Below are 20,669 nucleotides of genomic sequence, written 5' to 3' on the forward strand. Positions count from 1 at the left end.
CAGACCTGTCCATTATTTCTTACCGTGCCTTTAAGAAACACAACTTTATATGTGAAACGAGCAACAGTTCTAATTGTAGCATATTGGAAAAACATGTTTAAGCAGACTGCATTTGTCTATTGTTGTGCCTCATTTAAAGTTCAGATAAGATTTATGACCAGTTTATGCATAAATCAGTATTTACAGTACGTTTTCATAAAGCATCAATCTATTTCATCTTAATTGCTTGTGATACAACCCTTTTAAAGTTTCCCAACGGTGATCATCAAACCTTGATTTTGACTGTATGACTGATGCCAGTGGAATAAATTCAGTGTACTATTAGGCAATGGAAAGTCTATATACTTAACCATTGGCTCATCCAAAAACCCTCAGGCGTGACTAGCAGCAGAAAACGTCTGACGGTTTCACCGACATGCACTGCATCTCGAAAACGATCTGGATAAAATACAGAATTAAGAGGCACGACCTCTAATTGAAAAAACCTTATGTCATGTATGAAGGTAGTTGGACGGGTCAGAACTCACAAAGCGAGTCTTGGCAGCTATTTTGTGAAGCATGAATAAGCGCATCTGGGAGGAATTATCCTCATTATTACGGGACCTATGAGCGTGATTTATGCTTGGTCTTTATCTGCACTTCCACTATCTCACAAAAATAAGCATTTTATCATGACGAACACACATTACAGCCACTCCCTCTGCTGTCTGAGCGTTTTTAATGGGGGCCGCAGACAGACGGGGCAAATTCACACATCGATCTTCATGACACAGAGTTGTGCTGACACTACAAAGAGTCTAGTAAGACACATCTGTGCAAGATTCTTTCTCCGGACCCACAATGACTAATACATAGTGATGATTTTTTATTATTCTCAATAGGACACGTTTTAGACCTCCTGACCAAGCATTGAAACAAGGTTCCTCTTGGATGCTCGAAGACCTTTTATTCATGCCAGATCAGGCTCAGATAAAGCTTGTAAACAGAGCAATAATTTCACATTTTGGGTGAACTATATCTTTAACAGATAGAACGATATCTCATTAAGAAAATTACCTTGGAGTGATCGATCTCAATTCCATAGAGCAGAACATTTCCCTGTATGACTTCAGAGGCCAGACCCATGAAGGCTGTTAACTCATCTGTCTTTTGGCTATCGACGGACTGCTTCGTCATGTTCAGCTGTACCTGTCAACAAAAAGAAGAAAAAACATATGCATTCATTTGAAGCAGGGTTTCCCAAACAGGGGGTTTGTGCGTGAACGGCAGGGGGTTCATGAGTTGATGAAAGGTATAATTAATTAAATCATACAAATGTAAAATTAAATCTAAAATTAAATCTAACATCTAAAATAACTAAATAATAGTAAATAAATAAAACTAAAACATTTATTAATATATATATAAAACATGCATTTTTATATATGTTTACCTGCATGCCATGTAACCATTATCTGGCATCAAAGAAATGTGAACATGAGAATGTGTTGTTAAGTTATTGAAATAATAACTTAAAATCTAAAATTACATAAATAGTTTAAAAAATAAAACATTTACTACATGTCATGTAACTATTAACTGGCATCAATGTTAACTTAAAATCTAAAATTGAATAAACAAAAAAGAATAAATAAAATAAAACATTTATTAAAAAGATTAAATATTTCATATGTTTACCTGCATGTCATGTAAACATTAACTGACATCAGAGAAATGTGAACACAGAATGTGTTGTTAAATTATTGAAATATTAACTTAAAATATTTCAAGTAAATATTTTAGGTCAAAGGAGTTTGGCTGACAAAAAGGTTTGGGAATCTGTGATCTATAGGAATTAAGAAATATATTTTAAAAAAGTCCTTTACTGACTATAGTGAGTGACAACGATCCATATAGGAATTGATCATCCCATACTAACCCGCCACTTATTTGAATAAAATATTCCCTATTCTTAAAAAACACTTATGATATATGTGGCACAATCATTTTAAAAGTACCCCATAGTACTCTTAAAAAAAAAAAAAAAAACTCACGAGTTCTCTGTGTATTTAGACAGGTTAGGCTCCCATGCGAAACAGTGAGAACCAGCTCTGAGCGAAAAGTTTCCATTGCAACTGACCCAGCATTCACCGATCCGTTAAATTAATGCAGTTTATTTTTCCGTTCGCTTACATCACCATTTCAGGAAGATGTGGCTTGTATGTATACGCACCAAATAAAACAGACTGTGCTCATTTCGCAAATTGCTTAAAGAAAAACATATTTCTAACAGAGGTCATAGCCTGTAGAAATGGGGGAAATGCTGTTTACTCTATTATGAAACCCCAAAAGCACAAAAAAGTAACTGTGACAGCCAAACAGGAAATGTAATAGCATGTTAAGCGGATACAAATGTAATGTAAACGTAAAGAGAGTCGAGCAAACCTCTGAACAGCTCTTTCTAAAAAAATCTTGAAGCAAGGCTCGAGATTTTACTCGCAATCACACGCTCTCACAGCCACATGTGTTATCATATCATCACATCTGTGGTGGTGATAAGAGCAAAGCATCTGTGAAACACTAACAACAAGTGAAAACATAATGATGGAGAGTAGAGGTTATCTAACAGGGCTTCAGAGGGAATGGTAAAGGAAGCACATATGGATTCCCACAGTGGTCCCACAGTGATTCCCTCAGAACTGCAGGAGCAGAGATTTTGTGTTTTCGAAACACATTTAAGAAATTAATCAGGGTGAGAGTGATGTTTTGAGGTACAAATGCTGGATAAGAACCAGGAACCAAAACATCAAGGGTTTTTCCAACTCTCAACACTGCCATCAAGCAAATGTGATTCAGAAGAAAAGAAAAAAAATCAGATGCTCTTGTTGATTTTACTTTTTAAAAGTAATTTGCCCTAAAGCATTTGAACTGGATAAGATCATGTTTTGGTCTAATCACACACAAATACCTTAACTTACGGTTAAAATAACAGAGGAACACATCAAATTGTTTTATTTAAACCCAACACAAAGAGAGCTTGGCCCCTTGGCTGTTTAGATGGGGGTGTATGGAAACTTACCCAAACAATAACTACTGGGTATAAACGAGCGTGGCCAAGGTCCTCAAAACGTTTCACCATTTCTAGGACCCCTGAGAAGTTTGATCCACTCATCTAAAAAAAAAAAGACAAATCATGTTAGTCACACCAAACTAAATTTAAGGGGGCTAAATTTTCTAAATTATGTCTTTAAATACTACTGTGAACATGTATAATAGACTTATTAAACAGAAACTCTTATGAGTTTTGATTAGAAATGGTTTACGTTATACACCAAACATTTCAATTCCATTTTTTTTTTTTTATACACAATTAAACAAGAAATATAATGTATCCATCAGGAATTGACGGAATCATAATAATACATACAATACTGTTGAATATATTTCAATAAGAAATTCATATTTTTATTCAGAAAGGACACATTAAATGTATCAAAAGTGACAGTAAAGACATTTATAATGTAAGAAAAGATTTCTAGTTCAAATGAAGGCTGTTTTTTTTTAAACTTTGTATTTATAAAAGAATAAAAAAATATTAAGCAGCACAACTGTTTTCATCATTAATAATAATAATAAATGTTTTTTGAGCAGCAACTTAGAATGATTTCTGAAGGATCATGTGACACTGAAGACTGGAGAAATAATGCTAAAAATTCAACTTTGCATCACAGGGATAAATTACATTTGAAAAATATAGAAAACAGTTCAATTGTAAAAATGTTTCAAAATATTGCTTTTCCTGTATGTTTAATCAAATAAATGCAGCCTTGTTGAGCATAAGAGACTTCTTTCAAAAACATACAAAAATCATACTGAGCTCAAACTTTTGAAGGGTAGTTTACTGTACATACCAGAGTTGATCCAGACTAAATTCATGTTTGCAAAAATGCTGTTTGGCTTTTAGTCAACACTATCCAATAGCCTAGACTTACTAAGTAATGTCAGCAAAAAAGGAAAGTTGTTTTATAGGGAGATCAAGTTCTGAATAATATTAACAGATGAATCATTCAAAATAAGACCAGTTACATGCAATAAGAAATTAAATTTTGATTAATGCTGAGTTTAATGTGAAATTACTTGTGCATGCGTCTACCGTTGACGTACAGATATGTAAATGAAGTTTTGGGTTTTAGACAGGTACTCCGTGTTACTCTCCTTTGCACATGATATGACGTCTGTCTCAATCTGTGAAAAAGAGAAAATTCAATAAAACAAGCAATATCGCAATCAGGGCAGACAGAAGAAAAAAATATTATTTATTAATATCTAATGTATCATCCCTTTTCGTAAAAAGCAACACAACCACAGATGCTCTACATATGCAATCATATCATAGTCCTCATATCAAATCATATCCTGTCCCTGGCCTTGTTGAATATCTTGTACAGAGATGAAATAAACAGAAATAAACAGAAGTGTTTGGCACGGACCCGGCCTTGAAGAGAAAATTGGAAATATGAAATGGAATATGAATTGGAAACACATGCAGGGACTTATTCGCTCTTGAAAGATAACCAACCGCGGCTTTAAACGAAAACCAGTTTGCTCCGAGCTGTGGATTTACGAGATCATATCGACATCTGAAGCAGGTCGGGCTGTTGAGCCCACACGAATGCTGTTCACAGGTTATTCGAATGGTGGCAGACCAAGAATAAGCGCTTCATAATGACCAAAACCAAAAAAAATCAGTTTCAACAAGCCATACGCCTCATTAGGCGTTATAGGTCACGCAAAAATTCTGGTAATGCTTTCATTTCCACGCATTTACAATCAATTGACATTTCTGATCACTCTTAGGGATTTGTGAACTAATCAAAAAGAGAAATGTGTTTTTACCAGGCAAGGAGTTCAATTTTAACCGCAGTTACGTGTTGGGAATCATGTCGGCTCATGTTGTGCTTTAATCCGAGGTTGACGTAGGAATACATTACAGCCAAGAGTTATGCAGTATCACTGAAATGCCAGGATTACATGTAGTCAATGGAATTTTATAGTCTCTGATGGATTTAAAGTGGACATTTTCGTGTGAGATTTACTTATGTGGCTTAAGATGATATATACACTACCTGCATGCTCTCAGCTCTAAATTATCTTGAATTACCACAGCTGAGGAATGTGAATATCACTCTCAGTCACATACGAAACGTCACGTTCGAGATCTGCACCTTATGGCGCACGGATTCAGACTTTAATCCTCCATTTCCAAGCAAAAAGTGTTCGCCCCTAGTGAACATGAGCCTTTGATGAAAGTAGACGGCAACCCGTTCCAGTTCTTATCTGCAGCATACACGGGTGTAATTATTACATCTCGCTAAAAGGATCATCTTATCACTCTCTGTTGTCCTTTATAACCAAAACACGTAGGCCAGGGCCAATCGTACCACCTGCATATGCCTGGAACGGGCTCAACTCGAGTTCCACATCGCTGTAATGGAGACACTGTAATGGGGATTATATTTACCAAATGGCACTGGGACAAATTCAAATCTCCTGCTTTTCTTTCATCTCCCTCGAGCCGTAGGAACAGCTCGGGAGAACTGACCCCGGCCGGCACCTGGGGGAGCGGCAACGTCTGGAACCAATCAACCGTACGGGACGCTGGGTGCTCTCATGTTCGCAACATTATCAAGAGGAGGACATGTGCTTGATGAAGAACTTGGAATGGCTACAAAGGAGGATGGTCTTCCATTGCATGGAGCCCGAATGAAACACATCATATTTCCTTTTTGTCAGTGCACTGGAAGATGGATCTCCTACCGCGAGAGCTACAATGCGAAGACATGTCTCAAGCTGGACCGGCTCCAAAAATCAAAGTGGAATAAGTGGGAAGGTGGTCACACTTGTACAAGACACCTTATCCATTTCAGCAATTACATCTAACGGTACGGCTCGATTATTGCTCAAGCCATCTGTGACTCCTTATGCTTGGTTCTGGGGGGGGGGGGTGGCGGAGGGTAGGAAATTGGGGTAAAAGGAGTCGGGATGGAGATAGATATATTTAAACATCTTAATACTCAATTCATTCCAAAGCAAATATTACCTAAACCGTAAGAAGAGGGATGACATCTTCAACATACCATGTTCAGATTTTTCTGAAGCGTTTTGGCCAACTCGGCGGCTTCTGCTTCAGATCCTGCGATGATACACGCTGACATCGAAAGAGTCTCTGAAGGGAAAATAAAAAGAAGGTTTCAAGACTAAACAGATAAGAAAGTACAAGAGCATTGCCAAACGGAGTATATTTTGATTTAATCTTAGTCACTCTAAGTTAACCTTGTTTGTAACCCAGTGTTGTTGGAAATGCTACTCTGAAGCTTTTAGTCTGGGACAAGATTTAGCCTTTTCTGTGAAACCAGGGGTGAAAGTGTTGGTCAGCTAAACCTCAAGTTCAAAATATTGATGCTATTTAGGAGGACAGGGGTCTTATCTAAAATATCTTAAATACGACTATAAAATAATATAGTTTACTTTTACAATATAAGTAGTATTTATCTGGAACAAAAACAATGAGGTTCTAGGCAACAGCATTAAACTTGAACAAATTTCAACCAAAGACAATTAACAAAACTAGAAACATTTCAAGAATTTGCTACAAAACTCATTTGATTGATTCAATACTTTCCTTTAAATAAAAGAATAAAAAAAAGAATAAAAGAATAAAACAAAAACAATTTTTTTTTGACTGGGTCACAAATGCTGTGTGTTCTTTCTTGTGAGTAAATTCCTTAAGGAACAGGATTTATTTAATGTGATATTAACATTTAGCTCAAGCGCACAGGACTCAAATACATAAGCTTCTATCATACTGAAAGCTATCGAAGTTAATCAGAGGTCTTAGTAACAATCCTGGCAGTCAAACTCAAGGATAAATGGCTTTTTCCCGACGTTTCTCCAAAGGTAAAAACAGGGATATAGTGGACTAGGCAAAAGGAAACTTTAAATACAGCCAAAGGGATACTTTATTGTAAAGACAGACATCAGACGGGGCTAAGTGGCCCAATACTCAGCCAAGTTTAAAACATTTTAGGCAATTTGTTGTTTTATTCCACTTAGGTTGACATTATGGAAATGGGTTACAAGCCAACAGCAGCTTAATGCACTGATTGAATAGACGGGTCATAATCTTATTACCTGAGTGCATGGAAACATTTGAACCACCAATACAATTGAACCACCACATACTGTTTTTAATGGCAAAATAAAAAGTTTTGTCCACTTCTTTGATTTCTGTCCAAACTAGAGAACTGGCCCCCTTCTTGGTCAGCTCATATCTTACAGGTCATAATAGGTCACTTTTGTAATTCCTCTTAAAAAGACTGTTTGTATATAAAAAAGACGGCATGTAGACATCTTGAAATGGCGGTTTGCTTCTGTGGTTCACAGTCTCTTTTTGTATATTTACATACAATTTACTAACAGTTTGTTTTTGCCCAATGCTGTCTCTAACTGTGGAAAACAACCTATTTTGACTTGCCCAGTTCAAATGTATAATCAAACAAGATCAACTCTGCAATAACAACACTGAATGGCATTATTGTGTTCCCAGCAATGACTAAAATCAGTGGCCTGTGAAATATTGTTTTCTTTATTGCACAACTTAAATACAATACCTTTAATAATAGCCTCCGCAGCTGCTAGATCTCGCTTGTATGTTACCTGCAAAAGAGAAACAAGTGTTATAAAACATCACATTAACGGACTGGGCAAAAATAACTGTTTGTGCTTGGTAGAAATGTGCCAAATATGACTGCATATTAGTTTTGTGGTCGTACACATTGTTAGGAATGATTTACGGTTTGTTCCAGTATGTATACAGTGAGGTCAAAAAAGTCTGAGAACACTATGATTATGATTCCACTTTTCATTTTGCTGACTGAACACAAACTGTTTAATTACAGTGGACTATCAGTACAAGAAGTAGAAACAAAAAAATATAAATGAATTTGTAGAATCTTTTTTCCAGGTTTAAATGGGGAAAAAATTTAAACCGAAAACAATTTCAATGCAGTCTCAGACTTTTGGACCCACTATTTATGGCATAAATTCTATATGCATGACAGCAATAAAGTCATATTTTTTGTTCCTTACTTTCCACAGAGTCGGTGGTCCCTCTATGAGCTTTGCATTCGTGCTGCAGTACTGCAGGGCCAAATGTAGGCACTCCGTGCCAAACTCAAAGTCAAATTCACTGCACTGCAAAGAAGCAATCAGGACAAAATGAATCAAGAAGCCCTTCAGTTTGATAAATGCTGCACTGCAAAAAATGATTATCTTCCTCAGTATGTTTGCCTTGTTTTCCAGTACAAATATCTAAACATTCTTAAATCAAGACTTGAGAAGCTTGATGAAAACATTGACAAACAGTAGCATTTAACTAAATATTTTGCTAACAAAAAAAACAATGCAAGGTAGATAATTATTCTTGAAATAAAATAAAATAAAACAAAAGTGCACTGCAAAAAAAGATCTTCTTCCTGAGTATTTTTGTCTTGGTTTCCAGTACAAATATCTAAACATTCTTAAATCAAGATATATTTACTTGATAGAAACAGTGACAAACAGCAGCATTTAACTAAGTATTTTGTTACAAAAAAGCAGTGCAAGGTCAATAATTTTCTTTAAATAAAATAATAAAATAATAACAAAACCTGATCTGATTGGGTCAATAAGTTTTCTTGAAATAAAATTAAACAAATTAAAATAATAAAATAAAAGTTTTTTGTCTTGTTTTCCAGTACAAATACCAACAAATTCTTAAATCAACATAAATTTACTTGAGAAGCAAAATTAGTCTTGAGAAGTCTTGTTTTAACAACAAAAATCTATAATTTCATTAATATTTTGTGACTTTAAGCTTAAAGAAAAACATTTCTGCCAGTGTGGTAAGAAAAATAAACCTAATTTAAAAATGTATTTATTTTTGATATATTTTTCAGAAAACAAGAATTCTTGCTTCTCAAGTATTTGTATCTTGATTTAAGAATGTTTAGATATTCGACCTGGAAAACGAGAAATACAGGGGAAGAAAAGCATTTTTTTGCCGTGTGAAGTTACTGATGACGTAAATCAGAAGAATACAAACCTTCAGTCAAACACGTGTGTAGGAATTAACTTTTCAGGAAAGACTGTCTCTTACAGAAATGCATGAAGGCACGTGAAATTTTTGTATAAAAAAAAAAAAATTGTCCCTGATTCTGGACCAGTAACACATTGAAAAAGCTGAATAGAGTCCTTGAAGCGAATCGCTCTAAGACAGCGGTTAGATTACACAACCTAAATCATGCCACCCGAGACGTTAGGGGGGCAATATCTACAGCGATATTTCATCCTGGGTGGAGGGGAGAGCTTCGCTTACAGGGCTCTGTGATTTCAAGGCAAATTAAAGGAGAAAGTCCTGCAATCATTTAACCTTTGGCATTTTTTCCCCCCTCTTTTCATCAACACACAGCCAGACCCTCACGGGGTTGGATGTCTCTTCTTTTGTGAAGCTCAAGCTCTCTGAGACTCAATGAGATGGCATGCTGAAATGGCATCAGTCATTTTGAGGCTACCAGAGAGAGGGTTTTGACACATGGCCGTTGGCTACATCCAAAAACCCTCGCTCAAAACACCCACCTGAAATAACCTCCATTGTAAAAAGCGTCAAACGCGCTGAATACTACATTAAAAAAAAGAAGTATGGACTGTCTTATGTCACGTGGTGGCAGAGTCTCATAGAAAAGTGGGTTCAAAAAGCAAGGAGAAGCGTATAAATCTTCGCAGACCCTTCACTGTTGGGGTTGGAGAAGAAAAGCCCCAGAAGAGCCGGGGTATCAGGTAACACCCAAGCGGGCTTGATATTACCCATTCTTCAGATTGCCTCATCCGCTGTATTTCTCTATGTCATGGTTTTATCTTTATTTAGAATTAATTGAGGACGGACAGCTGCGACTTGACACAGAAAACTCACGCTAATGTTCGATATCACAGCCAAAAACAACAGGACTGTGAAATCAAAGTTTTCCAGGAGCAAAAAAATTCGGTCCTCTCAGAAGCCCTATAAATCCCAATGCTTCAACATTTCTATCTGTTACTGTTGTCGGAAGTTTGAAAATTACCAAAGGCTTAATCGAATCCAAAGATTACAAAGTCCTACAGCAATAAACAAGGTAAAATACACTCCGCCTCCATGAGAAACTTTAGTTAACATTTCTGTTAAAGCATTGTTTGAGTTGATCTTGAGATGAGATACTGTCATTTTGCAGTCAGCTATGTAACCTTGGCCAGAGTAAACCATTATGATTTATTCTTCTGACACAACACATTACCATGGGAATAAAAATAATACTCAAGTCAATGTGCCTTAGAGCAGAAGGTACTGTGGATTTATGCAAATCTCAGGTACAATGAACAAAAGAGGCGTATTGCTCCAAGATTTCACCACTGAGAGTTTCTTTGTCACCGTGAGGTAATTGCTGTAGTAAGTGCCAAATGCACTGGATACTACATTAAAAGAGGTCACAAAGAATATTGGGATCAAAACTCAATGAGCAGTACATAAATATAATACATATAATAAAATTAATAACTATTTCTATATGTATATTATAAAATATTTATTTAATAAAAATGTAAAAAAAAAAGAAAAAGAGAGATTTATGAGCAGTCCATAAATCTAACATAAATAATAAATATGTAAAATAGTTAGTTATATCACTTATACATATTTTATATTATAAAATATTTATTAAATAAATAAATAAATAAATATATATATCAACAAATATTAAGGTGGAAGAATATCATATTGAGATTCAAAAAGCAACAAGCGGTAGATAAATCTAAAATAAATTATAATATAATTATTTATATAAATATTTGATATTATAAAAAATCCATTTAAAAAAAAAATTATGTAAAAAAAAAAAAAAATTAAGATTTAAGAGTCTCATAGAAAATTGGGTTTGAAAAACATCAGCAGTGCATACATAAAAAAGAATAAATATCTAAAAATATGTTTTATTACAAATGCATATAAAAACATAAAAAATACTGAGATGCCCAAAATTACAATAAAAGTCACTGTGGGGATGTCAAGGTGTCCGAGGTTTGCATTATCAGAGGACAGTCAACCTTAAAGTACTTTGCACATTGAAAATAAGGTTTATGCTAAACAATAAAAGTGTCTGGGTTGCTCATACCCGCTGGTAGGCCTGGAAAATAATGTCATAAAGAAATCCTTGAGGCATTTCACTGGCTCGGTACTTGGCTCTCTCCAGCGAGTGGTCCAGGTAGCCTTCTGACGTTGTTGCAATGACCGTGGACACCAGAGGACGTATCGTGCCCGAGGCCTGAAAACAACAAGAAAGGTGGACAACAGGACAATTAAAAACATGCCTTGTGAAAATCTGTTTATTGGTTACTAAACAATGGTGCATTTGGGTCGGGCAATGAATCACTATCCTTCTCGTATTCTTATGAGCGTTTCATAAACATCTGGGTTTTGCTTTTCAGCCCCAGTCATAGCCTTGGAGGGGAGATTTAAAAGAAAAATCACAGAAATCCTGAACCTCACGTATCAAAGCCAGCAAAAACATTGCTAAAACATCTTATCCGGTTTCATGCTGTAAGGAGTAGTGCTGAGAGGTGTCAACAATATGTTTATCTTAGTGATTTATGGACATTGGAACAGCCCGCAATGCAGTCAGACCACAAATGAAGCAGGATTTCTCGTCTTCTGCTGAATTATTCTGTTCCTGATACAGATTTCAATGTGTTTACCTTGGAGGGACGGAATATTCTGTAGGTAGGGGATTCATGTTCTGTCGCATATCTAAAGAGTTACAGATATTAAAAGAGATTCTCTTTTTGGAGTTTTAACATATTTATCATATAGGGGTAGTATTGTGAAATATTATTGATTTCCGCAATGCCGAAAACGACGTACACATTTTTGTATGGGCTGTACACTTAATAAAATCACAATTCCCTGGTTTCACTGACAGGGCTAAGCCTAGTCCCAGACTAAAATGCATGTTTGAACTGTTTTAACTGAAAGCAACTTGCACTGACATATCTTAAAATATGTCACTGCCATTGTTTTGTCTCAAGATACACACCAGCAATGATTCTTTCTAACGCACGTTTATAAAAGCTACTTAACACATCACATCATATATTGTACACATAAACTCAAAAATCTTCACAACTTTTGAAATCCAAATAAAAGTCTGGTTTAATTTGAAGGAATTGTGACAAAAATATATTTCTATTGAAAAGAATGCACCTCTCAAAGTAATATATTAATAATGATAATAATAATAAAATGGAATAATCAAACTATTTTTCTTATTTGTTTACATTTTAACAGTAAACCTCTGTTGTGCAGCAGAAATAAAAGGAATTGTTTATTTGTTCATTTGATTACACCTAAAAAGATTGAATAAATTGGTAATGTTTTATGCCTCCATTTGCTTGCCACAATTTATGATGAATTTTTTTTAATTAAATGATAAAGGTATTTTTTGTTAAACGAACAAATTGATTAATTATTCAATTGTATACATTTCATCAATTATACATGCTTTTTTATTACTAATATTTAATTTAACCATAAAATCTGAGCGCAAAAAAAAAAAAATTATGAAAAAAAAGGGGAATTTTGGAAAAAATAACACAGATTTCATTGGGCTTTATGCAATGCGGTCAAACCACAAAGGAAGCAGAACTTCCGTCTTCTGTCGAGTTATTCTGTTCCCAGTTTTAATATGTTTACCTTGGAAGGGTGGAATATTCTGTAGGTAGGGGATTCTTCTTCTGTGACATAAGGAGTTTTTTCATATTTATTATATAACAGCTTCTCAGTCAGACGCATGTATCTCTGAAGCCTGCATCAGGAATTCTCCTTCAACAGCTTAAGGTGAACTGACTTTCACTCAGTCCATAAATTTGACAGGCATTTGGACCGTGGCACAGCAGATTATGAGGGGAGTGTTCAGATAGTGAAGACATTCATCACCGCAAACATTTCAGGGAGTGAATTAACTTTTGTATAATTTACTTCATGTTGGGGTTGTTTATACTGTAGAATAGTTATATTTTGGGCAAAGATTAACATCTTTTATTTATTTTTTGGTTTTCAAACCACTGTTAATCCAAAACTACTAAACTAGATTGGAAAGCATTGATAATATATATTTAAAAAAAGCTCCAACCACACTGTTCATCATGTTAACAAAATAAAAATGCCCTGTTTTGTAACACAATATGGATAAAGAAGAGAAAACAAACCCCTTGCTCTTTAGCGGCTAGGGTGATTTTCAGCAGAAGATCTTCTTCCACAAAGGGACGTACGGCATCATGGATGATGACCACTTTCGGTTTAGGCGTCAATGAGTCAGTAGTGTTACTGAAGGCCTGAAGTCCGTTGAAGATGGACCTGTGTCTGGTGGTTCCCCCGTGGACTACTTTTACCTTTGTGTGATTAAATTTCTGGACAACATTCAGCATCAAGTCATGATTCTCCTTAGCAACCACAACGACAACAGTTCCAATCCATGATAATCTGTCAAGAAAATACAGATAGAACAGGTTTCATTTGTCTAGTTTTTAAAAAAAGACAAAACAACATAATCGCTGTGACAATGGAGTAAGACAGGGAACAAACTGTATGTTATGCTGCTGTAAGCAGTGCTATTTTAGTATTTCTTTTATAAATAGCCTATGAGTACTACATTCTAACATGCTAATCTTTTGCCGTGCTGTTTTTTGCATACTACAGGGTATGGAAAAACGGGACAGAGACAACTGTAATTTAATATCTTAAGCTGCTTTTTAAGGTGATATATGTCATATAGTCTGGACGTTTAAATGTAATATTCCCCCCCAAAAAATGAATTACAGCAGCTCTAAGTTGTTGCTTTTGTCCTTGAAAATTGAAGTGACAGCTTTTTAAATATGAAACTCACAGCTAACTTTTACAACACAGTGCAATTTATTAAATATGCCAAGTCAATGTCAAGTGCTTTTAGCCTTTCCCAAGTTCTGCAGCATCTGCAGATGTTCTTAATAAGGATTGCAAAGGCTGTTCTGGCCACGATCTACATGCATAGACAGAATATAACGTCTACATGCAGTAACGTTAGGTGTCCTTGGACTGCTCTGCTGCCTGTTTACTTGGGAGGAAAAAAAGTCCTATTGTCAAACTAATGGACGTAATTGTGACAGGCATAATGATTTATTGTTATGCTGTTTTCAACTGCTAAAAACAAACAACATGTCAAGTATTTAAGTTAATAAAATCAGTTTCGTGTGCTCACGGAGACACGGAATGACCAGTCTCACCTCTCAAAGGCTTGAATCGTGTAGCTTATCAGAGGTCTGTTAAGAATGGTGCAGAATTGTTTCGGTGTGGGCAGTCCCATCCTCTCTCCGGAGCCTCCGGCGGGCAGAACTACAGCTACCGGGAAATCCACCGCCGCACGGCCGAGCCGGTCCTCGCTCCCCTCGGCGTCGCGTGTGAGCATACAGCGGGGATCCAGAGGCCTGTCGGAGGAAGAACAGCGCTCTTGCTGCATTTCTCCAACGTTTTAATAAGTTCCTCACTTATTCACGAAAGAACCTGTTAACCGGTATTCTGCATTCTATGGGCGGGTGGTTAGCGGGGTTTGGGCTGTGTTTCGCGGCAGTAATGTTGCCGCTCTCCCGCGGGTCCTCAACATCAGACTGAGCCTTTCATCCACTCATCATGAGACTGCTGTGAACTGATTTCATTGTAGCATATTCAATCTGTATTAACATTTTATTCCGAATCAAAATACATGCACAATTGGTCAACATTTTTTACATGACAATAACATTCCTTTTGTCACTTTTTAGGCTATTTTATGTTATGACTAGTCAGAATGACTTTAAATAGGCTATAGCCTAGTTCACATTAAAACACGTAATAACGTGTTACTATATATTTTTAATTTTTGTACTAGTGTCTATTCGATTAATACTTGGAAAACTAAATTTGAATAGTTACTTACAGTTAAATAAAGAATAAAAAGTAGTAAGCAGTGTTGGGGGAAGTTTTTTTTTTTTAAGTAGTGCGTTACAATATTGTTACAACTAATTACGTTACTTAGTTACTTTTATGGAAAGTACTTTGTTACGTTACTTTTGCGTTACTTTTTCACACCTGGGCTGGGCTTGCTTGTTTAGTATTTTCATTTTAAAAAGTTATATTTTTGGCAAATGTAAAGGCCCTTTCACACCAAATGTGAAATGAAAAAGACTCTGGCTGAAGGAAATGCAAATTTCAATATATGGGAAGGTCAATAAATGGTAAAACAAAGTAACTTGTGTTACTTATTAGAAAAAGTAAGTCAGATATTTAGTTGTAAATTTAAAAATAATATGTTATTTTAAATACTTTACTCGTTACTTTAAAAAGTAATCTGATTACGTAACTCAAGTTACTTGTAATGCGTTACCCCCAACACTGGTAGTACGTAATGAATTTATTGCCTACTCTGGTCACTATTGAAAAAGAACTAAACTAAAAATAATAACTAGTAACAAAATACTGTTAATAATTCACTCATAACAAAGATAAAAAAAAATAGATAGGCCTACTAACTTGTTTTGAAAGTTAATTTAAAATTGTCATAGAGTCTGATGATTGGCTGCTAATGATTGGCAGCTAGTATTTATGTAAATTGTTAAATCTTCTCTGTTCACCCTGCCTTGTCTTTATTTGCACATGAAAGAGGCACATGAAATGTTATTCTTAATTACTATTATTTATAATTTTCACTATTTTTAGAATGGATTTTGTCACCTGTTCCTCAGTTTCCTCAGTAAGCATGTTGGTGGTACATTGGTCCATTAATTCAAACATGTATTGAATTAATGGACTATTATAGTTCAGTTAATAGGCATAATAGAAGTTGATAATGTGTCACCTCATCCAGAGATCAAAATTATTATACTGAGACATTTTCAGATGGTTTCAATTTAATGCTTTTACACCATAATAGCCAATATGAGCATTGTCACTAGTGCAATATCTTGTCTGAATAATGCTTGCACAAACTAAACATGTTTCAAAGTCGAGGCAAAATATATTACATCAGCTTATACTGTACGCCACAATACTGTATTTTTCTAACACAAAAAGGTCCTGCAAAACAATTAATTACACAAACAAATGCATATGTATATGTACAGACATTTAATTTACATGTAGCTATGCATTTCTCGAGTTTGAGAATTGCTCTTATTGTTGCTGAACACAAAGACATACCCCCAGTTTCACAGACAAGGCTTAAATCCAGTCCCAGTCTAAAATGCATGTTTGAACTGTTTTAACTAAAAGCAACTTGCACTGACATATCTTATAATATGCCGGTGCAATTGTTTTGTCTCAATATGCACACCAGTAATGTTTTTGTTTTTTTCTAAGGCACGTTTATAAAAGGTACTTAAATGTCCTAATTGAACTAAGGCCTAATCCTGGCTTAATCTAAACCCTGTCTGTGAAACCAGGCCCTAAAGTATATACTACAGCAAGTGATTACCACACATGTCAGTCAGTGATGACAAAAACTGTTAGAATCACAGGCATGTTTCTAATTTTTGTAATGCAATATGCATTTGTCATTGTCCATCTCTTTCGACACAGGGTCACGTGGGCTGCAAGTTGATTGTGATTAAGTTGGTGATGAGGTTTAGTCTTTTTTTCTCCTGCTTCCAAAGACTGCACAGTTTCACAGTGAACTCAGAGCCCTGCACTTGCTCACAAAGGCAGCACGAAGAAAGTTCAGTGCTCTTGTGAGCTGACGTCACAAGCTCTCTCGTTCATACTGAGTTCATTTAAATGGCAAAATCTAGTAGCTCAGTCTGAGCAGAGACTCGTTTAGCTTTCCGTCCCAGTGCCCCCTTTTTTTTTTTGCTTTTTTAACTGGGTATGAGCGTATCCCTCAGACTTGACTCCCGATTCGTTGTGCTGCCGTGTGTATCTTTTGCATTTGCAGGAGGTCACCACTGTGATCTTGTAGGTCCTGCTGCTGCCATCCTGGCACTGCAGCTGAATCCGTTGGGTCCGGGTCTTGTCGTTAACGCAGCGCCAGTCCTGACTGTTTCGGCGGTTCCAGAACTTCCTATTGTATCCACCGATCCAGTTGGGCAGCATCTGAGCAGGAAGACACTGTCCCGTGCACACCAGTTCTTTAACGGGGTTAATGCTGGTGCACTGGCCGTCTGAGATGTACTTGGTGGATCGCAGCTCTCTGCAGCCGACTGGGACTCGTTCTGTAACACAAAGTGAAAAAAGAACATAAAGTCGGCATGAAACGCAAGTCTTTTCTTCCCTATTGTGACATATCCAAGTGAAACAGCTTCTCAAACAAGAAACAATGTAGGGCGGGACTTCATTTTGTCCACCGGGAACTGATTGGATGGTTGTGGTTTGCTATTGGTCGATCTCATGTGAGTGACAGGTTGTCCCGCCCTCACGTCAGTAAACACGTCATCCGAGAAAAGAAGAGATGTCATTGCAATAGGCAGGGGAAGTTATTTTGATTAAAGATACTCTCTAAATCTTTAAAGATCAATGAAGATAGACTTCAGGATGTAGGATTGGTGTTGTTCTAAAGTGTTCCTTCATGGTTTGTGAGCAGACATAAACAACAGTTGTGTGGATGATATGCTTTGTTTGCCTTATTTCAACCCATTTCTGAACTGAGCGGAAATGGCTTAATGTACAGATGAATGACGGCCCTGAGCCTCTTATTGTCAGATTTCGCCGGTGCTGCTGGCTATACTGTCAGCATTGTTCTGCCTCAGAGCAGTGCCTCTTGTCAGTGTAACCCAAGCCAGAATCCATTCACACAGCAGCAACACACCACAGTTACAATGTACCCCCCCCTCTCTCCGTGACAGCTGACAGGGGGTGATGAATGGGGATCGGAGGGACATTTCCATCCTCTCCACTTCAAGTTACGGTCGTTGAAAATAAACAGGGTTCCCCCTGGAGACTAACTGAAAAACTGAGCTGCACCTCCACTCTGACAGGATTCGCTCAGCACACATTGTTGTATCTCTTCTGCCCGGTGTGGATGTGAGCCAAGAGACTATGTAATAAGATATATAACCCTAAAAGGCATGGATAACTTTCCCCCTTAAAATGTAGAGAAACTATTGATTGTATATATTAATAAATAGCATTACTGTTTACATGTTGTCTATAATAGGCTGTTTAATGTTGGGTTTCACTGTGACAACTTACCCTATATTGTGTGACAACATGCGCCCCACTGGGTCAGCATGCGTTAACTAAAATATCTTTTGGGCGACAACGGTGGAAGATGGGCAAGGTATAAAGTATATGTCTATACAAAAATGTACTTTCAGTCATAAACTTCTGAAGAAGTCTGTTTACTTTCTATTTTTTAGGACTACGCATGAGCAAACAAATATGAGAATATTTAGTTCACATGATCAAAGACAAAGTAATGTAAAAGTAAATCAGTCTATGTGCAAAACACTGGATATATATTAGCCTAAATATATGATATAGCCATTTTTTTAGGTTTGAAACATTTATTTAAAATTCATTTAAATTGAGTTTAGCTGACTTTAAATTCATAATGGGACAATATTTCAATAGTAACCTGAAATGTATATCTTGAAGAGCTATTTCTACCTAATTTAACCCATGAAAAATAGTTTTGGTGGTGGTCTAAAATTAATGTAGGCTAGGTTGATGACATAAAACAATAGGTTACAATAGGTTTTAAGGTTACAATTTCTTTCAGTGTACCTATTGCTGCTAGCCTGCTACCAAATGAAGATTTAAAATGCATTTCTCTAGGTCAACCTTAACTGTCACATTCCATAGAGAAATGTCACTAAAACTGGTTTGTTGTAAAAAGTTAATTCTGAATGGAACATCAGAACAATCTCTTTAAACACCATTTCTTAAAAAGAAAAGCTGCGGTTAAATGAATAACCACTAAAACCAAGTGTGATGTGCAGCGAGGCGCGTGCGCTCACCTCTCTCGTGCGTTGTGAAGCCTCTTCCACCGGTGCGCGCGCGATTCAGAGACGCGTTGCTCTGAGTATCCTCAACGGGACTGACCACATGAGAGTAGAAAATCTCCGTAGCATCATTCTTCAAAGTCAGACCACTCCTTATGAAGAAGCAAAATAAAAACATGAAATTGCACGATTCGGGTGCGTTTATATACATGGTGATGTGAAATAACCCGCAGCCAGTGGAGAGATGCTCCTGGAATCTGAGTGATTCTCACTCACTATCATGTCTTGGGTTATATATACAGTCAGTGTAGGCTATATATACACGCTCCCGCCTCCAGATTTGGCAAAGGCTCAGGTGAGCGGAATGATAAAACAAGCGTCTCTCCTCTTAAACCACACCCAGTCAAACACTCGACCCTGTGAGGTGCTCCAACATCTGGAGTCAAATGAATGGTTACTGGACTCCCCGAGAGCCCCTAATTCACTTAGAGATGTTTGTGCTGTTAAACACTCAACACTTTATGTAAGCAAACTCTGTGCATGGATTTTTTTTAAAGAGTGTTGCAAGCAATCTGCCCACACTGTGAAATTAGCCTAGGAAAAGTGACTGAGAAAACACTATTTCCTCATTTAAACAGCAATTAATCAACAATAATCTGTTTGGCAAGTTGATTCGATCTGTTTATTGAAAATGAGGTGAAAACTACTTTCCCTGTGGTAAAGATTATACGTTTGATTGACTGATTAATTGTTTGACTGATTGATTGATAAACTAGCTATTGCTTATTGAATACTGCTGAAGGCTAATGCTAGGTAGACACTATTTCTATGGAAAGCCACTCATTAATATTTAGCATACAGGTTGACTTTGAAAATGAAAACTGTGAAATAAAATAGGAAATAAAATGAAACTTTTTTTTTTTTTTTTTGCATTTTACATTTTACAAAAAGTTACATTTTACACTTTACATTTGAATTGTGTCACTATTATTGCGTGAGCATTAATAAAAATATTTGTAAAAACTGTTTGCCTTTTCATTTTAATATATGCAGTCTTGCCTCGAGATTGTAGTGAAAATGAAAATTCCAATCAGCAAATGCATTTTATTTTTCAATTTGACAAGGATGATGCGTTAGTCACAGTAAAAATAATAATAATAATAAAAAATATATATATTTCATTTTCAATTTTGTTACACATTTTGCGTACAGTTCTCTATAATGAAATGGTTAATCTGGTTTTAGTTTTCATTTTTATTATTTAATTGATTTATTTAAAATTGACAGATGATAAACAGATGAAAAACATTTAAAACTGTAGTATGATCACTGGTCTTTAATGAAATAACGATAGATAGATATATTTTATAATAATAATACAAATAAAATGATCTCCACTTTTTGGCCGTCTAATTAAATAATTAAGAGTTAAGAAAAGACATACCTCTACCTGAATTTGCATAGCCTATTATTCTAATAGCCATAACAACCATTTATTATGATGAAAACATGCAAACGCAAATAGACCATAAACTTGTGCTTCGCGTGGTGGAGGCTTAACAACATTTGAAAGGAAAGGCCTGCCACCTCATGGACAAGCAAAGACAAGAAAAGCAGCCAAAGGT

General features: G+C 36.0%; 2 protein-coding genes across 2 annotated transcripts in view; both read right to left on the bottom strand.

Moving 5' to 3' along the window:
* The window catches only part of crppa (CDP-L-ribitol pyrophosphorylase A), a 27,549-nt gene extending 12,767 nt beyond the window's left edge, over window positions 1-14,782 (bottom strand). The window contains exons 1-9 of the mRNA XM_084418025.1: window positions 14,362-14,782; window positions 13,309-13,582; window positions 11,220-11,369; window positions 8,128-8,232; window positions 7,650-7,695; window positions 6,117-6,205; window positions 4,144-4,224; window positions 3,059-3,151; window positions 1,057-1,188 (exon numbers count right to left, since the gene is read on the bottom strand). Of these exons, the coding sequence (XP_084274151.1) occupies window positions 1,057-1,188; window positions 3,059-3,151; window positions 4,144-4,224; window positions 6,117-6,205; window positions 7,650-7,695; window positions 8,128-8,232; window positions 11,220-11,369; window positions 13,309-13,582; window positions 14,362-14,594 (1,203 nt within the window). The 5' untranslated portion in view covers window positions 14,595-14,782. The remainder of the gene's footprint in view (window positions 1-1,056; window positions 1,189-3,058; window positions 3,152-4,143; window positions 4,225-6,116; window positions 6,206-7,649; window positions 7,696-8,127; window positions 8,233-11,219; window positions 11,370-13,308; window positions 13,583-14,361) is intronic.
* Window positions 14,783-16,006: 1,224 nt separating this feature from the next.
* sostdc1a (sclerostin domain containing 1a) lies at window positions 16,007-19,488 on the bottom strand. Its single transcript, XM_084419859.1, has 2 exons — window positions 19,060-19,488; window positions 16,007-17,316 (listed from the first exon to the last, which is right to left on the bottom strand). The coding sequence occupies exons 1-2, from the start codon at window positions 19,253-19,255 to the stop codon at window positions 16,922-16,924; spliced, it is 591 nt and encodes a 196-aa protein (XP_084275985.1). The 5' UTR covers window positions 19,256-19,488; the 3' UTR covers window positions 16,007-16,921.
* Between the last annotated feature and the right edge of the window lie 1,181 nt (window positions 19,489-20,669).

This window comes from Rutilus rutilus, assembly GCF_951802725.1.
Source record: "Rutilus rutilus genome assembly, chromosome: 9".
NCBI lineage: Eukaryota > Metazoa > Chordata > Actinopteri > Cypriniformes > Leuciscidae > Rutilus > Rutilus rutilus.

Excerpts from the sequence above, each read along its gene's own strand:
- sostdc1a (XM_084419859.1), bottom strand. The coding sequence starts at position 19,255 with ATGTATATAAACGCACCCGAATCGTGCAATTTCATGTTTTTATTTTGC. Across the intron at positions 17,317-19,059 it reads CTTCACAACGCACGAGAGAG|AACGAGTCCCAGTCGGCTGC; the intron begins GTGAGCGCACGC and ends TTTGTGTTACAG.